At 42.2% G+C, this 25,502-nt stretch overlaps 2 protein-coding genes across 2 annotated transcripts in view; both read right to left on the bottom strand.

Annotated features, from left to right (window-relative positions):
* Nucleotides 1-16,387, bottom strand: part of dtnbb (dystrobrevin, beta b) — a 32,669-nt gene extending 16,282 nt beyond the window's left edge. Inside the window, exons 1-10 of the mRNA XM_010769353.1 lie at nt 16,198-16,387; nt 13,659-13,705; nt 12,072-12,139; nt 11,754-11,834; nt 11,456-11,669; nt 9,888-9,973; nt 9,418-9,572; nt 9,194-9,299; nt 8,185-8,351; nt 6,538-6,662 (exon numbers count right to left, since the gene is read on the bottom strand). Coding sequence (XP_010767655.1) covers nt 6,538-6,662; nt 8,185-8,351; nt 9,194-9,299; nt 9,418-9,572; nt 9,888-9,973; nt 11,456-11,669; nt 11,754-11,834; nt 12,072-12,138 — 1,001 coding nt within the window. The 5' untranslated portion in view covers nt 12,139; nt 13,659-13,705; nt 16,198-16,387. The remainder of the gene's footprint in view (nt 1-6,537; nt 6,663-8,184; nt 8,352-9,193; nt 9,300-9,417; nt 9,573-9,887; nt 9,974-11,455; nt 11,670-11,753; nt 11,835-12,071; nt 12,140-13,658; nt 13,706-16,197) is intronic.
* Nucleotides 16,388-16,974: 587 nt separating this feature from the next.
* The window catches only part of asxl2 (ASXL transcriptional regulator 2), an 18,539-nt gene continuing 10,011 nt past the window's right edge, over nt 16,975-25,502 (bottom strand). The window contains exons 6-7 of the mRNA XM_010769252.1: nt 21,512-22,322; nt 16,975-21,115 (exon numbers count right to left, since the gene is read on the bottom strand). Coding sequence (XP_010767554.1) covers nt 19,421-21,115; nt 21,512-22,322 — 2,506 coding nt within the window. The 3' untranslated portion in view covers nt 16,975-19,420. The remainder of the gene's footprint in view (nt 21,116-21,511; nt 22,323-25,502) is intronic.

Raw genomic sequence — 25,502 nt, 5'->3', positions numbered from 1 at the left:
CGCAGCTGGTTAGAAAAGTGGCCCGGGCCGATTTTATGGACAGTGGAAGGTAGAGCACGTTAGTTGAATAGGAGCACGGGAGTTAACAGTACACGACGCAAGCACACACAACCTCCTCCCCGAGAATTCCTTCAGACTTCCTTCCCTCTAAAAAAAGCCGACGCATGAAAGTTTAAGATCGTGTTGAGCTCGACCAAAGAGTGTAAGAAATGGATGGGATGCAAATTTCATCTTATACTTACACATGGAAATCGAACATTGCTTAATAGAATAAAGCGTGATGAAATAATTTTCTGTAGAAAGTGGTTACCAACTAACTCTGTGGGTCATCGTTATGCATGTCATCCGGGTTTGACTGTCCTTTCCCGGACCTGGGGTCTTCTTTTGTTAGTAGGTAGACTACGAAGTCGTGGTACCCTGTCACACGGTACCCTAAATGGTTAGTGACGATCCGAATGACACTAAAAGTCTCGGTACCACCTCGGGTAACTCAGATGGACGTTTGGAGTCAGAGTCCAGAGCTAAATAACTAGGCATAATCTGAAGGGTTAGAAATGAGGTGTTGGGGAGATGGAGAGGACTATGCCTCCCCTACCCTCCTCCACAACACGTTCCAATTGTCTACGTAAGCACACGGATGTTGTCACTACTTTCAATAATGAACACTGTAGAGAATTTGAAAATCCTTGTCCAGGACATCAATACAGGGGAATTCTGGAATTACCGTTTCACGCAAGAGAACAGAGTGTCTACCGGAAAAGGTCAAACGACGGCACAGTACTGAAATCCTGTTAATCTTACACTTGACACCCTGGGGACTCTGATCAGAGATACAAGACAACAAAACAGACGCGTCCCCTTCTAAAAAAGTGACACAAATATACTAACCTTTTACAGAAAAATACAAGGTCTACTTTAAATGCAAAAATAAGCAAACCACTACCAATCATATCGAATACCTTTATAAAAAGCAGGTTAGGACTGTTGGTAAGTTTTATACATAAGGTACCTTGAACGGAAAGAATTACATTACGAATTCATAGACACTTACCGAAACTTGACGTTTAGTTCTTCCGTTGTAAAATCAGTTTTCTTTTTACACTGCCTCTAGTTAAACACCACTTTGTGACAATAGCCACCTGTTATAAGGGTGCTCTACAACATTGAAACCTTATTACCGTGTAAAACATCTTATATAAAATCCTTGTTCAGCCTACAGCCCAGACTTAACGTTATCTTACAATGGTCGAAAAAAGAGGAGTCCGAACTACGAAGAGAAAACGCGAAATATCAGAGACACACATCTCGTCTCTCGTCCTAAGCTACAGTTCGCTGGAGCGCGATGACACATATTCTTGTTTTTAGGTTGGAAGTTGCCGTGACAAATGAATAAAAATCGGCTGTGTTTTTTAACGTCCGTAACGCACAGACCAATAAGTAAGAGAGGTTTGAAGAACATATTATTCAACAAAAGTAACCGTACAGAATAAATCATCCTTAGCTACAATGCAAGTACTGTCCAAATACCGGAAAACAAGGGAAAAAGTTCAGCAATATAGTGAAAAACACCTGGTTACCGCACTTGGTTACAATCTCAGATTGATAATAGCAACGACGCCCAGCATGCGCAGAGAATAATGCCAATTGTACCACCTTTCTTTATCACTTCATTTACCCACACATTCTAACACGACCGACTACGTTACTCGAGTGAAGCCACATTGGTACTTTTACCTACAACCAGACTATCCACACACGTGAAGCCGAAGATATGCACACCACAGACCACGTCTCCCAACAACCACACTAAAACTACACTCCTTATTCATACTTCCCCCCAGAGAAAGAATCACACACATTGATTATTTGCAACCACAATGCAACAAAATATTTATGGTGTGTATTGTCAACAACTTATGAAAGAAAAATATCAGAAAACCATACCGATAGTAGCGTACCAATCAACAAATTGATATCAAAGCCTATCTAATGGATTCCACTCATTTGTCAACTAGAGGAGGTATCAGAGGTCTCGACTACAAACCAACAATCCTAGGAGCCCCCCTTAGGTCACTGAAGAAAATCCACAAACACCACGTCGATCACAACAAACCCAATGCATCTCGACAACAGCTGAAGAACGACTACACATAGTCAATCGAAACTTCAAATGACGGACCTATAAAGTATAGTATACAAAAATATCCAGAAAACAATTACACGTAACATGACTATAATTTATCAACATTCATAATAGTATATTACACCAACGGATCTTCGTCACGGACAGAAAGATCGCATTTTAGAGAGTTACCTTTCTAGGGTACCAAAACAATTCTACTAAGGATACATAATACGTCTCAACAAGCACAGAGTTCTACCTAACTAAGTAGGGACGGCGACAGAAGGCCCCCCCCCCTAAATAACTGATGGGCCTCTGTTACCACCCATAAGTTCTTCTCGACTCGTCACCTGACTGAACGTCATTAAGTATTTTCAATTAATATAAGTAAAAAGAAGATAAGATCTCGAATATAGTCTACAACAACTAGAGTGAAGAGAACAATGTATACACGAGCATCCGGCTATTTCCTTCTCTGACCGTATCTATATTACCTTATACTTACCTGTCCAACACTCTGACACATAAGCAACACATTATACCTCTTAATAATCGTTTACTCCTCACACATCATTTAATGGAGTCATAAACAATGCCGATACTAGAGAAAGGGTACGTACATAAGGACGAGACGACCGCATGCTCTATTAAGAACGGGTTTTTGACATTCAGAACAGTCACAAACAGTACACATCTGCCAGATCGGACCACGCTCTTAACACTAATGACTCTAAACTTTACAGAAACAATGATCAACATGCACATATTCTATGTCGCACTTAACTCTCTACAATCACTGACAACTGACAACCACAAGACTTATCATCATATATAACCTACGCATCAGCTGTGTAGGACTACCATGTACCCCAACTACGACACTCAGCTACACAAATGTAAAGTACACACTAGGACAGTCCCTAAGTACCTACAGCGAGCGTGCAATCAGAGAGCGTCCTACAATCCAGTGACTCAAAGACAAATTGCTATACACACTAACACAACACACACACACACACAACTCACACCCACACACACACACACACCAACCAATCAACACACCAAAACGACCAAACCACACAAACAACACAACACACACCACAAACCCAACACACTACCACTGACCACCACCGTGCTAACAAGGACGATTCAACACCACTACACATCTCCGACCCCTCAGACAACACAACAACCACGTCATACAACTAGTTACCCCGGACTCCTAACCTCTAGCAACGCCAAATAACCTAAAATACAGCAGACTTGAACAGCATTTTAAGGAGAGTATCGAGACGGTCTAGCCTAGTCTACTTAGAAGGTTTCCGCCGCAAAAGCCTCAACACTACACAATCCTATCCAAACGGACTGGGCCAGAAACCACCAGAAACACCTGACACATACACATAGATGAGACTGTCGCAAAATTTATAAATGACCTGTAGACTCTCGTTAATCACATTTTTGACGTCGCCTCGACTCACACATCCAAACGAAATGGGTGAAGTTGACAGTCGCTAAATGGGAACGCCACTGACAAACCTCGCTTTCAATGGATCCAAGACCTCTTACGAGGCGAGGACTTAGAGGTCCCTGAAATATTTAGACCATGATTGACAGGACAACATACGTCACACTGCATGAAGCTAGAAGGACCTCGACAGAAGCAACAGAGCTTATATCTTGAAATCGGTCAGTGTGTTTTCGCACTTTTGTTAACTGATACATCCACAGTCTACCAGTCATAGTATTACATACAAATACGGTTGGATAAAACTGTCCATGATCTACAAACTAAACAGGACAGACAATGGACTCTGAATTATCAAAAGCGTGTGATCTAAAACAATTTTCAAACACGGATGATTGACAGGTATCATCCGGAGATATTTTCTAACAAGTCACATGACACTCGTTTGGTATCCACGACGCCTTGTTTGTCGCAGATCGAATCGCTTGCACAACAATCTTGCTGATTTATGATTGAAGTTAATACAAAAGCTGATATTATAACTTGACAATTAATAAATTACCCACTAAATATCCTCACATGAATTGTTCTGCACAAATCATAAAAAAGACTCTATCTTCAAAGAACCAAATACAATATCAAACAGTCAAAACACATCATATACATCAACACTGCTGTAAGTCTTACTATCTGTCACGTCCTTCACTAATAACTTTCATCAGTTTATTATCTTACATGATCTAGTGTAAGAACATACATTTTGTGTGTAGTTATATGTTTGTTATTATATTAAAGTTAGATACTACTTCTAAGCAGGAAACATTACAGTATCTTAGTTATAATATGGTTTAGATCTATTTAGAATTTAATTATAATTTTTTTGTTCTTTCCTTTAACCCCACACCTTTCTATTCATCATCCATCGATCGAAGAACAATAGTAAATTAGATTACACTGACCCATAACCAACTGCTATTCCCCTGTTTTAATATAAATTTGTTGTCTATTTGACGTAAAAAAATCCGAAAAATCCCTCCAGTCAAAAAACCAACACAACCTTTCACTACACACACAGGATGTACAAACAAGGATTTACACAGCGAAAATAGAATATACCATTGCGGACACAATAAGCATCAAGAAGTTAGATGAAACACACAACAAAAGACACTATAGGAATCTTAGACTTACGGTATACATAATATTTCATCATCTTATGAAAGTAGCACAGACAGGAAGACACTCATTAGAACAACTAGGCTAAACTCGAAACATAAACATACGCCCCCGGTAAACACAGAGAGTCCACAGATGAGATATTTTTATGTATTTATTGTCAAAGCATTTAATATATTCATTGCTATCGGGATGTTAAGAGCATTCCATGGAATTTCTGTAGAAGGATACAGCTCCTGTTAGTGATACAGTAAAGCTTTTAGTCTTTCATTGTGAGACACCAAAAACAGTGCCTTTGTACTGCTAGGGGAATGAAGGATTTAAAAAATGTACATTGTAAAATAAAGCAATTTAAAGTCAGTGACTCATACTCATTACATATTTTCTTACTTATTGGCTTAGCTGGCAATGTGAGGTGCCCATAGTGAGTGTGGGAAAAAGACAATGTGCATGCCCTCATTGCATTTGCTACTGAAGAAAAACTCAATTGTACTCGCATACAGTGCTTGGGTAGATGTATTTATTCCCTTCCTACCACTCCAAATAACTGATATATCTTTTAACAATATAACAAACAAGACCCTGGAGTTCATTAAGGCTTCTGTGCCATAACATCTAATATAACCAAGAGCGCCACCTGGGCAGAACTCAATATCTCAGCCACCATCATCATAACATAATCAACATCGTAAACAAACAACAACAAAAAGCCACAGATTGCAGCTTGCTGAGAACACCAGAGAGACATAATCATATCAATTTACTTCTGTGCTGTCATTTCATGCTACACAGCCTATAGCGTGCAGGCTAATCCCATCACCTCATCTCCCACATGGAGGGAAACTGTTGATTGTCCAGGTTTTGATTGAAGCAAAACATGCGTACGTTTGGGCACAAGGCAGAAAAACGCTTCCGCCAGTGGGCAGAGCCTTGATGGGAGCACTGATTCAGAGATGATGGCTTCTGTCTCGTAGAAGAAACGGGAAATCATGTTTATGTTGTTTCTACGTTGTATATTTTTCTTGGCATTCAGTGCGCTCGTTTCTCGCCCAATGACGTAGCTCACTATCAATTACTCACTGACACTTGCCAGAAGCACATATACAGACAGCTTAGATGTATGGTCGTGACTGGAATATGAAGAAGGATTTTGTTATGAAATCAGCCATGAGAAGATTTGCTGTGATCCTATTAATGCCACGAACAGGCAACATTATAAATCACTTTTTTATTAGATTGTTATGTCTATGTGGAGGCGAAAACTGAATTGGCGTAAGGATGATGGGAAAAATACAGAGTGACCTTAGCGTTGTGGACTGCTGGATGTATCTCAGCGGGGGAATTGATTATTGACATCGTACCATTTTTCATCTGAGATGTAAATGAGTGTGCGGGGTTTAAGACAGCTGCAGAATATAATGCATTTCCTATAATGACTTCCAGGAGCCCCAAAGCCTGCGGTGTGAGATTTATACCATCGTCCCCGTTTCATTGCCAACAGACTGATGAGGACGAGGGTGCTGTTAGCGGCCGAACCTGGGCAGTATATCACCATATCCACGTTAGCAAATAATCATGGGCTCGACATCTTAGCCATGTGGCAGTATATCAGTCATGGTGTGACGGCGAGATGGAAATATGGAGGCCGTTACATGACAGGAGCAGACAATAGATCAGCAGCACACTGGGCCTTGCTGTGCAGTTAATCAACACATCAGTGCTCATTAATAAAACAACTTGTGGTAACAAATGCTGTGCGAATGACACTCACACAGTGTGGGTGAGCTCCGGGGGTCTCTCCGCCTGCTCGGGGAACACAGGATGAGGCGGCTCTCCGATGGGGACGCAGCCGAGGGATTTACTGATGGCGTGGCTCAGCTTTTTGGCCGGAGACTTCTGTGAGGAGGGCGGGAAAAAACACAAGTATCTGTCATGGTGTCATGTGTCACCATCGTGTGGGGAAAGTAGAAACAGTTTTAAGCTGCTTCAGACTGAATTTACATAACTAGGTCAACATTTTGTTACTGTGCCAAAAGTGTGGATCAGCAGGAGTTTGTGCATATTCAGTAAGTGCCTTATCGGCTACTTCACAGGACGTCTTGGTGGCTGCCCTGCGGCCCAGAAACTGCAGCATAATGAGTCCGCTCTCCTGCTGTCATGTCATGTGAACATGTGAGTGTAGCAGCATGACTACATGGGAGGTTGTGGCTCAGTGGTTAGTGCGCTGATCTTCGGATCACGGGGGCACTGGTTCGAATCCCTCCACAGTCAAACATTCTGCTGTGTCCTTGGACAAGACACTTCACCCCAAATGTCCTCTTTGTTTTTCTGTCATGTTTGTATTCATGTTGGAACCTACTTGCAGCAGGTCACCATTGAAAAAGAGGTCAATGATCTCAATGGGTTTTCACCTGAATAAATAAAGGTTTTGAATTTTGAATTGAATCAAATTGCTCCTGTGGGGAGTCTAACAAATGACAAGTAATGTAATATAACGTAACTACATGAAATACTTCCATTTGTTAAAAACTGGAAAATATGTCTGGTATGACATCAATGCAGCATAACCACAACAAACAATAATAAGAAAAAATGATACTGTAACTTTACTCTTTAGACAGTATTCATCTTTTAATATTAAGTCTTTCCATATTGAATACCAGTCTTCAAATCATCTATTGTCATGCAGAAAACGATTCTGGTAGGTTAGAGTCATTCAACCCTCAACGGTTCAACAGTGAAAACTAAAACACAAACTAATTAATACATTCAGGGCAGGGTGATAGCATGTGCTATCATTTAAAAATGATGAAGCAAAAAATAGCAACTGTTTAATGAATATCATGTTAGGTTTACTTGTAGTCTAATCTGATAAAGGGTTTGAATTGTTTCCAAAAACCAAAACCTTCACTGTTTTCAGCACAAAAACTATAAATGTGGTGAAACATGTCCCAGAGGTATTAGGACGTTAACTCCAATTTGTCACAGAAGTAGGAAATCATCCCGAACAGATGAATGCTCCAAACCTTCACGATAAATATCAAAATGTGTTTTCATATCACAGACAGTGTTCGGTGTGTCGTGCACTCAGGCATGTGATCCCAGCCCCGAGTCATTCTCTTCTGTGCAAAAACTGAGTTAGATGGGAATTGGATTTGGGATCCAGTGCCTATGACTTCCCTTGTTCAGATTTAAATAATAATGAAAAGGCTTTGAGGGGATGCGGCAACGTAGAAAATGCAATCAATACGATTTCATTTGCCATAATGAGTGAAACCTCCTTAAAATCTCATGGATTTCTCGGGACAGGAAGTGTAGGGAGACGGCTGGATACTCTACCCTCAGAGATATTGACTATGGGATAGTTTTGAAAAGGGAACACCGTGAAGGTGACAGTGAGTGTTTTCAGGGGTCTTACCCAGGAAGAGTGCTCCTTCATCTGGTGCTGGTTGCTATGGGGACCGTTGGCATGGCCGCGCCAGAAGCAGCTCTGGCACAGCTGGTAGCCGTGGCACTGCTGGCACCGGTACCGGAAACCCATCATGCTCTCGCTCCGGCAATAGGAACATTCCACCGGATGGAAGACTGACGGAAAAAATTAACAACAAAGACAAGATTTTCTGTCAGAGAGAAGCAGAGATGGCAAAAGTACACACATCCTTTACTCAAGTAGAAGTACAGATACTCGTGTTTAAAAAGTAGAAGTACTGACTTTACTTTACTCAAGTAAAAGTAAAGAGGCTTTGAAATGTACTTAAGTAAAAAGTACCCATAACTAGCAGCTGTTTTAAAGAGTACCTGACCTCCCTTTATATTAATAGAACAATAATGTCATTGTTAGCTAATGAATGTTTCCATGCTGAACAACGGCAACATGACAACGTTTTCATTGGTCCCTCTTCTTTAGAGAAGACCAGGAAATGATGGATACACGGATCGTGTTCAAATCAATAGGCACGCAATGACTCTAAATAATAATGATCACGCCACCAAACACAGATTAAAACTAAAGTAACGAGCCTGTTTTGACAATCTAAGAAGTAGAAAGTTCAGGTATTTGTGTTAAAAATGTAAGAAGTAAAGGTAAAAAGGTAAATAAGAAAAATAAGTAGATGGAGTAGAGTAGTGATACCAGAAAAATGTACTTAAGTACAGTAACAAAGTATTTGTACTTCCCTTCTCTGAATCTGTGCATTATTACTTCAACTTGTATAATCAATTATTAGCTACACACATCGGACCATTGGGATGCAGCCATGCACTGAAAATAAAAGGAACATTTGAAAAATATGTACAGAGATTTCATTTGTTTATTCCTGGAGAGATAATGTTGGCTCCAAATTTAGAAAAATCAAATCAAAACCTGTACATTCCTCTGTGGTTTCCAATATGGAGTGGTTACAAATATTTAAGAGTCCAGATCTCACCATTTTCAACATTAGCAAGTCGGTGCATGAGCGGTAGCCATACGAGGCATTGAGGGGGAGGGTCTGCCATCAACACATCCAAAAACGTGTTCAGCATAATCTTCTTCTGGATACAAACACACACAAACATGAATACAAAACAAGATGTGTACATCATTAGAGAGTTGAACGAAGATACAGCGTGAAAAGAGAGTGGGAATGTGGTTTAAATATGCTCCTCATACCTGCTGAGGGAAGCATGTGCGCACCGAGTGCTCCGTGTAGCCGAAAGACGGACCCTCGAACACGGCTGTGGGGAGCTTCAGCACCTCCCGGAGAAACTGATCAAACTTTGCAAACATCATGACTCCATTTGAGTCTGAGATCTGTGAGAAAATATCTGAAAGACAGCAAATCTCAGATTCATTATTGTAAGTTAACATTGTGAAAAGTGCAACCTTTTGACATTTAAAAACATATTTATGAATGTATAGGATTGATCCACAACCATACACTCAGCATAGAGTGAAAATATGCAGAGTTAAAGCAAATGGATGTAGCATAGACATTCCTACAGTGCCCCTGTGTGTTACATTTGAGAAACTACATGAATGCAGCCATGACGTCAGACTTCAGAGGACTGATTTAATAACTGCAGCTCATTCACAAATATGTTTTATGAAACTGTATGTGTACGGAATATAAATGCACTTACAGCGTAGTTTGTCCACAATCTTCCCTCCACACATTGTAGACAGCATGGCTTTCATTGAGAAAACGGTCAGCTTCCCATGGCTTTCACTGCAAAGAGAAAGACGAGTGGAATTTATCATTTGTTGTGTCCCTCCAGATGTAGTTGTGTCCCTCCAGATGTAGTTGTGTCCCATAGCCTCACTTTAATAACGAGTATGTAATGTTTTCACAGAAACGCATTATTGACTATTTAACTCTTATTGTGACCCGAGAACTCTTTGGAGATTGTGAATTTGAGATGAAAAATCACGATAAACAGATTATACAAACAAGTTATTTGTATTCAATTGTGTGTAAAATGTAATAAAATCATGACGAAAACATGAACTAACAGATTAACGAGGTATATTCAGCTCATTATCAAGGCTGCCTCAACACCCCTTGAAACCTTTTCAACTTGCCCAGAGAGAGCCGCTCTTACATTTCATTTTTCACTTTCATTTGGCCCCGACTTCCGAGCAGCGGTAGCCGAGGACATGAAAGCTCTTCTGCCTAATTCAGTTTGGACCTCATGGACAGATTGTCAAACAGCTTCCTGTGATCACTGACAGTCATTTCCACAAAGTTTCTCAGAGATACGGCAGCATGAATAATAACGGAGCGGGGCCGGAGTGACCTTATAGATAAAAGTAAACCAATTGAACGGGTCGATGAATGGACGGGGGCCAGCAGCCAATCAGCATGAGCTCATAGGGAACAATAATGAGAGAGCTTTACAGTCAATAATACAGGATGCCTTGAGCTCAGAGCAGACGTCAAGAGGAGGGATATACAGTAAGACATCACCAGGAATACTTCAGCTGACAGGGACTATTTTTGTATCCGCTGTGTGATCATTTACATGGTTTCCAAGGCTATCCCTTGTATGTGTATGGCTCACGTGTACAATATAGAATCAGGGCCATTAAGGAACGCTAAAGCCTCTTACTGCTGTGTATGATTTCTAGAGTTTCGGCGTTTACCATATTCAATTCAAGACTTCCAAAACAATTCGGAATTTTGTCCCCAGCATTTAATAACCTGCAGCGTGGACAGCTGTATTGGGAAAAATACTTTATGTAAATGGTTAATAATTTAAAAAGAAATTGCAAATACCAAAGTTTGGAGATTGGAGATTAACACTTATTAATTCCGTACTAATTAAATGTAAAACTGAGAATGTTCTGTAGAAGTTATTTATTCAGACTAGGGCTGCGGATTAATCGTTCAATTTATAAAAGATGGTAAGAAAATAGAAAATTGCGAAAAAATCTGATTTTCTGATTAGCTTTTAATTTGAGCTTTCTCGTGTAAAGAACTAGAACATTTGACCTTTTTAGATATTATTTTAAAGTGGTCAGAAGCGATAGTTCTATGCATCCTGTGACAAAGGCTCATAAGTTGAGAACTTCTACTCTAATATTGGAAATGTTAAACCATGTCCTTCACTTCCTGAAACACTTGTTTACATTAAGCTCTGCTTTTGATGTCTCCTGCATTAATACCCGAACAACAGAAGAAGTGTTTCCAATGATCTCCTCTGCCTCGTACCTGTCGTAGGTGGCCACCATGAAGTTGAGCAGCAGCCCGATGGACTGATCCACGTTGATCTGGTGGGTGGTGGGCAGCCGCTTGTTGAGCTGGTAGTAGATGGAGGACAGGATCGTCTCCAGCCGCGACACGTTGATCTCGGCGTTATGGTCCAGCGTGTTGAGCCCGTTGTCACGAAACGCCTCGATCATGTTCCACACGTCCACCAGGTGAACTGAGAGGGGGAAACGGAAACACTGAGGCTGTATTCGTGTTGGAACAAACATTTCTAGAGTTGAAATGAGAGGAAAACTCTTACGGTTGCATCTCTTCTGCACAAACCGGAGTTTGCAGGCAGTCCTGTACGTCGACAGTCTGATTACATCAAAGTTTTGAGCTCCTGCAAAACAGCATTAAGAAAAATCAGCTCCAAGCCAGTCCACTTTAAAGACATACAATGAAAGTGTTTCTTACTAGAGAAACATTCACACTATCACCGTCTCTGTGTGGGAGGAATTACTGTACGTGTGAAGCAGCAAATATCTCTTGTGCAACTTGGAGCCAGGGAGAGCATTACATGATGAGCTGCTGACTGTGAATAGTGAAAAGAGATTTCTCTGAAGTCGACTCCACTCACTCATTTCCATGAAGAGCTGTCTCTTCTCCACCATGGCCTTGCCTCGTTTGCTGCCTTCCTCGATCATCCTGTGGCACATCAAACAGCAGCGCGTGAAATGTTTAATGTTAATAATACGGCTCTCTTTATCGTCCAGAAACCAAGTGAAGATTATTAATAATAGATATCATTAGAAAATATTTTATACAACTCTATCATTTCGTATGAAGACTGAATATAAATGAGGACCTAAATATCATAATCTTCTTTTGAATATAGACGATATGGTCTTTCTGTGACCAGTATTGAGCGTTTTCTGCGCTCAGCTCTTGAACACTAGTGTACCAGCAGGACACAATGTTTCATCTTTATTATTGACCCTGTACATGAAGGACTGTATTAGTCATCACTGCGGTTAAACACTTCACTGTAAAAAAAATATGCCTTGGGTTCTGCTTTTAATAGAATTATAGGGATGAAATTAAAATATTTTTTAGGGCTACACGAATGATGTCAAAGACTCTGACTCTAATAATACAACTGAACTTTCAAATTGTTTCACTTTGAGTTGAAGAATATTGAGTTGAAGATACTGTAAATTAGAGATACATTATATATATTTGTATTTAAAATGTCACTAACTCTAGCTATCTTGGCTCAGTTATACAGCAGTTTGAGGGGTGCTCAGTCAGTGGCAACTAAAACTATTTACTGTGACTTTTTTATAAAGCAAATTATCAACATTTTAGCAAAAAACGAATTTGCCTTATCGCCAGGAGTGAGAAGAAAATATTCATGCCACTCTTATATCTGTATGCTAAATATGAAACCACAGACAGCAGCTGACTAGATTAGCTTAGCTTCAAGTCTTTAAATGGGGGAAAGTAGCTAGCATGGCTCAGCTGAATATCACATGATATACTAAAGCAAAACAAGAAAACTGTCAATATGTGGTTTTAGGAGGTTAAGGGCTTTGTTATTGCAACTTTTTTTTTTTTAAGTTCACACAATTCATTTAAAGTGTGTCGACAATCTGGGTTCAGCCATAAAAACAGCTGCTCAAATATAATATACAAGATGTTTATAATGCCACTGTGTAGTAATGAATCTTTTCCACAAGGCAGAATATCTCTTCAGGAGAAAGAACAGAAACACCCTCATCTCTTTTATACAGTAAACTTCTATGGAACAATTCAGACTTTTGTTCTGACACCTGATTCAACTTCAGGGTTGACTCAGAGGGTTCATTGTCTGGTTCTGTTTCAACATAGCTCTCATACTTGTTGAAGGCACATTCCCTTTGAAACCAAACAGGTGTCCTTATTTTATTCAATAATATATTCATTCTACGATTCTTCAATAAGTGTCATCACAGTGTTTAATGTTGCAGTCGTTTCTCAAGGTGAGGTTTTTCTTGAACAGAAAGTATTATAACCTTCAGTTCTTATAATATGATGACATTTATTAGTAGTATTAATATATATATATAGATTTGTGCATAGATTTGTGTTATAAGAAATTGGTAAACACTATTTTTTTTAAACTTCAAAGGACAGATGTACTATGTCTTTGACCTCATAAGATATAACTTAGGATCTCAATATTTACCTGTCGCTGGCTGAGTGTCAAACAGAGAGAAGCCCTTAACGTCGGCCCTGTGAAGAGAATTGGAAACAGTTAGTGAGGGAGTCTCTATGACTTGATCATCACGAAAGCTGAGCAATTATTCGCTGACAAAATGTAGTTGACTTCTGAATAACTCATTAACACATCCCCTCTCTCCCTCCTTCAAGGACTTCATTAACTCTCCATGTGTGCTTTTGTTTCCCCTCCCTCTCTTCCTGTAGAGATGTTGGTGAGCTGGCTGGGGAACACTCCAGCGCCCGTGGTCCGTGGCAAATGATGATTCTCCGTGACATCCCGCTCACAGTGACTGCATCCTGTGGGCTAATGACACCGAGCAAGAGCTGCAGAGGAAGCACCTAAAGAAGACCTCGGACACACAGCACATTACGGCCGACCGATGAGGGAGAAGCCTCGGATCGAGAGCCCCCAACATGCCCCGGTGCATGTACACAAGGGGTGTGTTCACTGACCAGGGGGCGTTCACAAACCAGCAGAGCGAGAAGGGAAGGTTCTGCGGCCCTGAGGAAGTCTACAGGCAGGATTTCTCTATTTATCTTTTTTAATTGCATTTTTTAGAGACACTCGTCTCCACGGTGATCCCTGCTGTATGACAGATCCTCTCTCCAGTCACTGGCTCGTGTTGCCTGGTTCTCATCAGGGTTTACAGGCATCAGAAAGATCATGTAAAAACACCTCGTCCACTGAAATGCAGTCACAAATTACTCTATTTATATTTAAAAACATTAGATATTATAATCAGGCTTACAACTAATGATTATCTATTGATTAAGTCAACGAAATGTCAAAAAACTGCTAATCCATCACTAGTCCAACAACTAGACGATAACTCCATGTACGCAGGTTCGACTCCGGCCTGCAGGAGTATTTTGGCAATGTCATCCCCCCTGTCCCCCCCCCTTTCTACACTGCATATAACAAAGGCAGTCTCTGGCCAAAAATATATAATCCTATTGGTCATTAAGACAAAATGACAGACGTGCTAGTTGTAGCTTCACACTTGTGAGAAATGTGTTTTCGTAAGGACAATGTCATTAATGTTATTTGGTTTTGACCAAGACATTTGAGGACATCCCCTTGGGTTCTAGGGAGTTCATTTTTCACTATTTTCTGACAGTTGAAAGGACAAAACAATTCACTGAAAATAGCCTTTAGTTACATTCATACCCATCCATCACCATCCCTCACCAGAGCCCAAGGTGACATCTTTAAGTGTCTTCTTTTTCTTGAGAACAATCCAAAACGTATTGACTTGACGATGATGCAAGAAAGAGAAAAAGAGAAAATCCTTACTTTTGAGAAACTGAAATTATAATTTGTCGTTGTGCATCTAATCAATTACTTGCTTCATGGCTGCAATCTAAGAAAGACAACGCAATAAAGAGCTATATGCTAAAAGAAGAAGCATTTTCACTGCTTTGAAACAATATTATGGCTATTTTTAGCTCAGTGCAAATCCTGTCAAAAACTCAGTCTGGATTAAAGGTTTTTGAAGGCCATTAAAAACACTTGCTCAGCCTAATTACAGATTAAATGGCGTCCTACAGTACATGGGGCAGCACACACTGTAATTCAGGTTTAATGTGTCAGAGGAGCACTGCTGTACTCTGGGGGCAAAGGGAAGACACATTAGCTATGCAGTGGGAGACCCAACAGACACATGTCAGCAAAACAGCACAATGGCTCATTGTAAATATTCAGCCTGTGAAGTAACTGCAGAAATCCATGAGTACTACATTGGCAGGAAATGTTTGGAAAAAAATGTAAAGCAGTGCATGGCAGCAAATAAAAGAGCTTCAATGCAGGAGCTGATCATTTCAGGTTATGAGGAAGCAGAGACAAGTTCTTAATAATTCATGGACAAATGAATTCACAGAGCAGCAGCGTGATAAAGCTCTGCATTCAGGGGATTTTCAGTCCTCTTATTTGCACACATTTTAATATTTAGTTCACAAAAATGTTGATGTCAGCCCTTTTTTAAACAGTAAAACAGTGTGGTTATCATTATAATCCCGTAAAGGTGCATTTACTGTAACCGCACCTTCAGTTGCGAGCTAATGACAACATCCTTTGACGCGAGTCAACAGAAGGACTGGGCTACTGCAGTACCTCCCTTCCGCTGATATTATCCACTTCTACAAGCCTCATTCATTCCTCACGGTGAGCATCCCTGCAAGACTTAAAATTCACTTTCAAAGCGAAGGAGGGACACAAACGCAGCCATATCGGTGATTTAACTGCCTATTTACCTTATTTCTGCAATGGGAACGGTGTGTCGTGATGCTCATAAAAAATGTTGGCATAACAAACAATGGCAATCCTGCATCTATTTCTCACGACTGTCTCGCCAGATTCATAAGAGGCAAAGCTGGCCTTTACCCGAGGAAAATCACGCAGGATGCGTTTAGAGCATCATCATCACCATCGGCATCAGATGTGGATGATAAGTAGTCCAGGGTGAATAAGGAGGATATTTCCTCCGTGATCCAGTCGCACATCTCACCTTTGATGAATCCACGCGTGTGTCCGCCGACCTTACAGCTGTCCGGGCGATGCGACGCGGCTCCGGTGACCCAGCTTCATATTTCTCCCTCCTCCTCTCTCTCATCCGGCTTCAATCTTGCGAACTGCGGTTGTATCCGCGCAAAGAAACGAAGAGGCGCCGCGCTCCGCTCGGCTTCACCAGCAGAGACCAGCGGCAGAGGACGGCAGAGCAGCAGGAGGGCGCGAGCTGCCATGCGCGGACTCTACTACACTTACGCATGTGCGCACGCACGCTGGTTAAAGGCGCACGCACTACTAACATTGTTGCTTTGACTCAGAGTTATGATGCTCAGCATTATAGAGGAGATGAAAAACGAAACTGATACAATCAAATTTTAAGGGAGACTCCAGTGTTTCAATACGTTCTTAAAGTTGGTGGATTCAAAAGAACATATTTCAAAAAACATTTTACAAAATCAAAGCAGAGACAGAGATTCTGACTTGTTGTCTGACTTGACACTAAATCTTACATTTTTTCCCATAATACAATTTAAGATCAGTTTGGATGATTGTTGACAGACCTTGGTAGTTGATAGGTTATCCCCCAATGTTTCTATTTATATTGCCATGGTTGTGCCTTTGAAACAGATATTTAATAATGCAGTTGAAACAGAAATGTATAGCTGATTAAGAAACATTTCCTATTGTGAAACAATGAACTCCCAGAACCACGGTGCCAACAATGTTTTCATAGAGTTCATCGTGGGAGACAAGCAACAGAAAACTCAAGACAAAATACTTTTCATTATTTATTCATATAGTCTATAACTTCTGGTAAAATACACTTTGTTTACAAGTGCTGATTACTATATTACATTCACCCGGAGTTTAAATGGAGACAAACTGACACAGACATATTAAACAAATTCACCTAGTGATAAACGTGACGTTTCAAAAATGGTGGTGATTGCCCATGACACATAACAGGCGTTTCTTTATGAACTGCTCGTCTGAAAACACGCGACGGGTAACTTCAGTGAGGGAGGGGGCCGCTGCCTGACTCGAGTTTCAGTCCTCATTAACAAAGATTTCAGCTGCCTTTCGGGGTGATTGATTGTTTTTGTTAATTATTTTTGCAGTGCAATCCAGCCCCCCAAATACAAAACATCACATTCAACCAAATAAGGCCTAAATATGTATGGGGGATAAATACAATTTGTGTTAACAGAATCAAACACTGGTACCATTTATAGTGAAATGCTAAATATGTGGAAACCTTGTCTGATTCTAGCCCTACAGTTTTAAAAACAATTTTACCCCCAATTTAATAACAGATACATACAAAAAATGGACTTGAATTCATCCACTGACCTAAAAATGGTGATTTTAAAAACATTCTATTTTTGTTTTCATGATAAAATGACACAAATGTAGACAGCTAAAAGGGTACACACACATATGACAACATCTCTATGGAAAAATATAGACCAATAACAGATCCGATGCAAAAAGCGGGGCCATACAGAGTACTGATACTTGGTTATTCTCTGCATGGTGGTCTGTCACAAACAATATAAGAAACACGGACAGCCAATATATTATTATTATAGTAAATACCCTGTTGATTCAAAAACAATTAGCAAATAGATTTTTGTTAATATAAAATATATTCATTAAAATATATTACTTTATGATTACTATATTACTTTCTTTAAAAAGGTGACTTTGGCATATTACCTTAGAAATAATTGCTATTAAAAACAGGCCTACTTTGCACCTCCAGGACATTTCTAAACAAAGTTGATGCGTCTTACTTTGCAATTATCATGAGCAGCCGAAAAACAGTTTTAATACTTAACACCGGCCTTTTTCCAGTTAAATATGTAGTAAAGTGAGCGCTTAAGTAGTAATGCGGCTGTCCTTATACATCACACACATACATCATTGTATAATATTATGATAAAATATTGTTTAGTGCTGACAATATACCACATTCATATTGAGGGTAACTCTCCAAATACTCTGGAAAACGGCCATTTTAAGTGTTTCATCCGCCCGTTAAACGGTGTCATATTGTACCTCCAAATATTTTTGAAACTACAGCATGCTATGCTGTATCATTTTATGGAAAAAGCATTTAGCGTTTAAGAACAACGTGCTGTTCTCTTTCAACAGTACAAATGATTATGTCATTAACAGGATATACTCAAGCAACGTGTGCTGCACGAATAAAATAATTTCTACATGTAGGCATATACTGTAAATAAGCAGATATTTACAGTGGAAAAACTAAATGATTCTTATTTTCTCTCCTTGCCTTGAGTGTTTTCTTTACTGATTGCCATTGCTGATCTGTCATTAGAAACATACAAGCCTCAAGCCCCCGCTCACAGGAGACAATATCTACTAACCGGCTATTTTGGGGAGAAAGTGAAGAAGGTACACACAGCAGGAAGTAACGTTAGACCTTCAACCTGGAATCTGAATTTACCAGAAGGAACATATAGACATGTTTATGTTAAATGATGTTTGAATGCAAGTGCTGTACATAGTTTCTATAAATCCAAGTGCTTCGTCAAAATGATTTGATGTGCAATCCTTACAAGTTAATTAAAATTCTATTTATATTCCATTTCTAAAACGATACAGGATCTTTCTAACCTTTATATCTGAGTATGTTCAGTAATAAATGTTCAGTTTATATATAAAATAGTTACTGTGAGTTGCACTTCCCTGCCATGCGTGCATAAATGCCAGGAGGTACTCTACAAGCAATGATTATCATTAGCACCCTTTTTATGCCTTAAACCATAACTGATCAGGCCCAATAAGAAAAAGTGTTAGTATTCAACAGTCATTATGTTCTACAAAAATAGCAACATTCATTTTCCCTTGTTGTTTTTAAAAACTACACGTATATATAATATATATATTTAAAAAAATATATCACACCGATCCTATCCGAGTGCAAACACTGCCAGATTTCATAATCGTCGCACGTCTGACAGACTACTGATTTGAATCAAAACGGATTGACATTTCTACCAAAAAACGGCACGAAAACAACTTTTCTTTGATGTTGGTGAAACGAAAGACCATCCAGTGTAAATCCTTGCCTTCCCAACAGCGACCTCATGCTGGTTGTTTTTTTTCTGGAGTGTTGCTTCACACCAGCAGCGATTGGATATTGATTCTGAATGACTTGCTTCGATACAAATCAACCCTTGTACTTATTATTAATTTCATCGTACGACTAAACATGACACACACAGTTTGGAGGGGCCGATGCAGTCATCGTGGCAAAAGGCTCCACATCCTTTGCACATGATCATGGCCTTCAGTCTGCAGTAGCACTTAGACTGCACGTCCTCCATGTTGGAGCCCTCGATGAACGACTGCTCCGAGGAGGGCTCCCCCTGGTGGCCGGCAGGTATGGTGGTGACGGTCACGGAGAAAGACATGACGCCGCCTCCGTCAGCCTCTGAGGAGACGGTGGAGGAGCCGATGCCGGTGTGAGGTACAGACACGCTGATAGTGCCGCCGTAGCACGACGCTTCCTGATTATCGAGCGTCCGCTGGGTTTGAAACTGCCGCTGGTGACTGGGGTCCACTTGGGAAAGATATGGCTCAGAGTTTCCTTGGTTACTATTGCAGAGTTCTAGGTTCCTTCGGTGTGATAGAGAAAAAGGGCTGGTGTCTTTGGCGGCTGCACTGGGGTCTGATCCCGCCTCAGTCTTTACATCAGAGCAGTGCTGAACGCTCGCTGCTTCGTCAGACTTGGTGATAGAGAATCTGTGCTGCTCTGTTTTAACTCCAGAAGCCGGAAAGAAACACTTCCAGGCTGGTTCTTCTCCTTTAGCCGCCTCCTCTCCATCTGTGCTCTCCCTTTTTAAACCGGACACAGACGTGTTAGGGATGACAGACTGCTGCAGTCTCCTGCCTTCTGGTCCTCGGCCGTAAGTGGACACATTGAGCAGGTAGTGTCCCATCATGGCAGGCCTCGGCATCTTCCTACGACCCAGAAACCCTACAGAAATCCTGGATTGGTCCTGACGCTCCTCTGCGTGCACCAGCTGATGGACTCTGTACTGAGGATACTGAGGCCCTATGCCAACATAAGGCTGGCTGGCCGGAGCCTTCCTCTGCATCAGAGCCTGCAGGATCTGCTCCTGAGTCTCCTTATCAGGAAGCTCCCCAAGTCTCGTGTACTCTGAGAAAACTCCTGTTCGTCCTGTTGCACTGAACGGCTGGGACATCAGTTTGTCAGCCCTGTGCTCTGCAGAGTGTAGCGGCTTCCCCTTACTGCCCGAGGGTACGCTTGGCGTCTTCACCTCAGACTTGCAGAGCGGTTTTGGGAGGATCTGCTCCAGGGGAACGTCTTTGCCCTGCAGGAGCTGAGTGACCAGCGGGTTGTTTGCAGGGATACAGGAGTTGTTCTTGGTTGAAGATGCAGCAGGTGACGGGGTTTCCTGTGATGGTGTAGTGGGATTTATCTGATCACTCCCGGGTCCTGCACTGACAGAACTGGCAGGATGGCCTTTGAGTTTTTCATCAGTGTTGCTTACAGAGGATGATGGAGAACGGTTTGGGCTTAGCAGAGTAAAAGAGTCAAGTGGGTGAGAGGGAGGTGTACTGGTCTGACTGGGGGCTGGTATGCAGGTTGGAGCCTGAGGGGAAGTTGGGGAGGGGCTGGGTGACGGCTGTGTTCGATCCTCACTGCCCCCCCCCGGACCCGGGCCTGGCACCTCCCCCCTGGATGCTGACGATACTGCGGCCGCCGCTGCTCGCTGCACTCGGGCGAGCCGAGCTTTGGCTTTGATGTCTGCCAGAGTGCGGGCACCGGTCCGGCCCGGGCTGCTGAGCGGGGTCGGGAGGGGGGTCCTGGGGGGGTCCTGGCTAGGGGGCGAAGGAACCGGGAGAATCCGTAACACTGATATCTGTGAGTGAAAAAGAAAAGGAGATTTTTAAATAAGCATATATAGATATATAGAAATGATAAAAAATCTACATTGCATAGCTAAGTTAACTTACTCATGTGTCTCTACATCACTTCTTACAACGCAAAAATATTTTTTTGTGGAAGCTTATACAACGTGTCGAGCATAAAGATTGACGGCAGAGAAATGAGAAGCCTTTGAAACATTCCTTAAGGACATTTTGATGATTCTTGACATCTTTTTGCCATGACTGTCTTAGAAATGAATCTAAGCTGACTTCAGTTGTCAACCACTGTAAAACTGTCAGAGCCGTCTTTCAAGCCTACAAGTGGTGAGGTTTTTAGTTTGACTCAAAAAGACACAGACGAAACGAAGCTCCACAAACAGTTTTCCTACCTTGAGTGGTGGAACCCTCTGACTCGGGGTCAGTGTAGCAGGGCTGGAGATGGATGAAGCTGGTGGAGACACAGAGGAGACTGAAGACACTGAGGAGACTGAGGACATGCGGGGTCTTTTCTCCGGCGTCAATTCCTCCACAATCTCACTGAGAGATTTCCTTTTCTGCGGCTCTGAGGGGCCCCTGGGCTCAGAGATGACCGCTTGGATCTCCTCAGCAGGCTTAACCACAGACGCCGGCTGATCCTCCTTCAACTCTGAACTTTGTGGTGGATGGCTTTCGTCCACAGGCGACTGCGGGAGCTCAGTTTTAACCTCCTCCACTTCCTCTTCATGCTTCTTTTCAGGCAGAGAACCTCCCGCAGCCGGTTCAGCCGGCTTCTCAACCTGCCTCTCAACCTCTGGTGTTTTCACTGCAGGTGTTGGAGCCGACTGTGCTGCTGCGTTTAACCGACAATCCTCAGCGTACTGAGAGCGCCGTGTCTTCATGGGCTCTGAGGTGGAGACTTTCTCTCTCTGAGCAGGCTGCAGCTTTACAGGCTCTTTAGTTGGCTTCACGTCCCTCACAGCAGCAGCAGCAGCAGCAGCATCAGTCCGGCTGCTGTCCTTGGTGCCCTTGGGATCCTCCGTTGCTCGAGTGGCAGGTTCTGCTTTCTGATGGCGGGGGGGCTTTGGCCTGGCAGACTCCTGATTCACATCAGCCTTTGTCAGCTGTTTGGATTCCTCAAGGCTGAGCCCAGAGCTACACAGAGGGAGAGAAGAGGGAGGGAGAAAGGAAGAACAAGTCATACATCCTGAAATCAAATGTCTTCTTTGCTCAAAGGGATTCAGACATTTTATAAAACAAAAAAAGGTTTTATGTTGAAAGTGACGGGACAATTTAGTTATTATAATGTTTTTTTATAGATCTCAGAAGAAAAACATTACAGCTTAATTCATGTTTGCTTCTTTTTTTTTTTTAAACTACCGTAATTTTCGGACTATAAGCCGCGCCTTTTTTCCCATTTTTCGACGCTGCGGTTTATATAACGGTGGGGCTAATCTATGGATTTTTACAGCTAACGGCCAACACCTTTAACTCTATGGGCTCTATGGCCGGTCCGCGGACCCCCACCTTTAAGCGGCGGGTTCCAGCAGGAAAAGATGGAGGCCGGAAAAGAGTGAGACAGGTAGCGCGCAAAAGTAAAAGTGGAACCGAGAGTGGTATGCCGCTGCTGCGGCTTATATTCAGGTGCGCCTTATAGTCCGAAAATTACGGTACAATGGTCCAGTATGTCCCTTCTTTTAGGGATTTTGTTATACTCAAACTATACTGAAAAGCAGGGTTTTTCTAGAAAAGATTAGAGTATGAGGGCCCAACCACTGTGGCGCTGATCTTGTTATATAAGGATATATAATTCCTCGCCGAGAAACATGCGCGCCTATAGCAAGATGGCGCCGCAGACGTAAAAACAACAACGTACGTCGGTCTCGTGGGATATATCCTGACATTAGTTTGCCCTGACTTGATATGTTTTGATTGAGTCTCCCAAGAAAGGAGAGAAGTCAGTATTTTCCGTAAGATATTCCTCAAAGCATCTGAAGAACCCGTGAAATGATAAATGTATCAAGCATTTCGTATACTTAATGAGATCTTAAAGTCATGAAAATGTATGGTAGGGATGTATTAAAAGCCTGAAAACACGTGTAGCATGCATCGCAGTATTATTTAAAGGCCTAAATGAGAAGAGCATAGAATTGTTGTCTTTAAAACATAGAAGTCGATCAATCTAGTGCCCCCTCTTTTTAAATGTTGTTTGGCAGCGTAACAACAAGGGTGGAACCACGGCCGCTATACTTTGAAAACAGCTCCCTCGTGCGTGGTTGTATAGTATACACGTTTTATGGCGTCTAAGGTGCCAGTAAATCTAAATTCTCCCTACCCTGTCGATGAGCGCTCCGCGACCGTGTCGCATCGTCAGTGAATTCTCCAGCCCGGGGGTAACGGCCCGGGCCACTCCTCCACCCTTCAACATCGGCCACAGCTGTACACAATGGACGCCCATCTGTGCTTTACTGCACGACACACAGCACACACACACACACACACACACACACACACACACACAACACACACGACACACGACACACACACACACGACACGACGGCACACACCACCAACAGACGCACACCACACGTCGGCACAGACGCGCGACACACACACACCGACACACACACACACACACGACACACACACACACACACACACACAAGCGGGAGCGGACGAGCAACACGACACAAAGCGAAGAAAGCAGACACAGCACAACACACCCGCACGACCCGTGACCCACACACACACACACACATCGACCACCCAACACAACACACACACCAGCACACCAACACACCACTAAACCAGACCGCGTCACCCACACACACACACACCGTTATTAGAGCGGTGGAGCGCGCATGTGCACAAACTGTTTTCACCACAGGGCAGCGCCCGAAGCATACAGAAAAAGCAGTGGACAAAGGGCCTTGGGGGGGGGGGGGCCGGACTCGCTAGATGTGGGGACGGATTGTGTATTGGCGGTCGGGCGGAGGTGAGGGGGGTGTGAGGAGGTTGTGGGCCGGAATTCGAAATCAATCAATGTAGGTCATTATGCTGTTGAATATGATTTAAGAAACATCCCAGCTCACCCAGAGGGTTTCAATTATCCTGTTGTGCGGCGTGTGTTCGACTGGAGAACCAGGAGGAGGCCGCTGCAGGTTGTCGTGGGTGGGGGATACATGAGAGGGGGACGGAATATGAAGGTCGTATTTTAAGGGGTGTGGGGGTGTTGGAGAATCAACATCTAAGATGAGAGGGGGTTGTTTAGAACGATGCTTTCTCAGCTCTAATTGAATTATGTATTTTGAAACAATGTGTCAATGATGACTTTAGGCTGCACGATATAATTTAACAAGACAATATAAGACAAGGCCCACGAGTTTCAGGTGGCCCATTGATTTCCTTATACTTTTGAGAATTTGCTGCAGGCGCCGATTAAAATGGACAATCGGGCGCGCATTTGGCCGCCCCCGGGCGTGGTTTGGACACCGCGGGTCTGATTAGAGCAGAGAGAGAGTGAGCGAGTGACGAGTGCAGATGTCTTTGAGTTTCTGGGATTAGGCCCCAGCTGGAAGCGTTCAGAGTTTCACTTGTTTGTTGTCACAGAGCCTCAGACACCACACATCAATGCATTCGACGGCCCAGCAGGGGCGGCTGCCACCTACTGTGCTGAGCAATGGTTAAGTCAAAGGGCTAAACAGAACAATGTTAGGCCCAACTGACAGTGATGCACAAGTCCATACACAACATACATTAATTTTCAACATGAATGGCTAGAAAAACAGAACTGTTGATTTGGGCTTGTCAGTCGACTTGCAAAGAATTATGCAAAAGCTGCAAGAAGAATGTCCTGAAAAAGAATGAAACTAAAGAAATCTTAATTGCCCAACTGTTTCATCACGTCCACTATTGTTAGTTGTTTTAATCGAGGACATTTAAAAAACAGTCCACAAAGAATTATGCACAAATGTTCAAACTCATTTTACTAAGCAGATATCTCTCAGTAGACCAGAGTCGTTGTCGATAGATGTTGACCTAGAGTTTTGAGTAGATGGATTACGATCGCAGATCTGTTGTAAAACTTACAGTTTACAGGAGTTATTTCCCTGTGTTTCATTTTTTGTATGAGAGAAGCCGTCGCGGAGTGCGGTGCCGGTGCTTTAATTCAGCCGTGTACAGATGCCATCTTATGAAATAAAATCCGTCATCATAGTAGACAGTATCTTAACATTATCAAACCTCAGCGTTGATAAATACTTCTACCCATTGGCCTGCTGAGGCGACCCTGTATGTCGGGGATTTTCCAGCCAGTAAGAGGTTCAGGGTAAGACAGTCTAAAGCTCAAAACCGAAAACAAAGTGTACAGCAGGCGGCGACAGTACGACCTCGCCTACCAGAGC

The sequence above is a fragment of the Notothenia coriiceps genome, unplaced genomic scaffold (assembly GCF_000735185.1).
Source record: "Notothenia coriiceps isolate Sejong01 unplaced genomic scaffold, NC01 NC01_scaffold00000120, whole genome shotgun sequence".
Classification (NCBI taxonomy): domain Eukaryota; kingdom Metazoa; phylum Chordata; class Actinopteri; order Perciformes; family Nototheniidae; genus Notothenia; species Notothenia coriiceps.
Note: the sequence above shows the minus strand (reverse complement) of the source record. Positions and strands in the feature narration are given on the sequence as shown.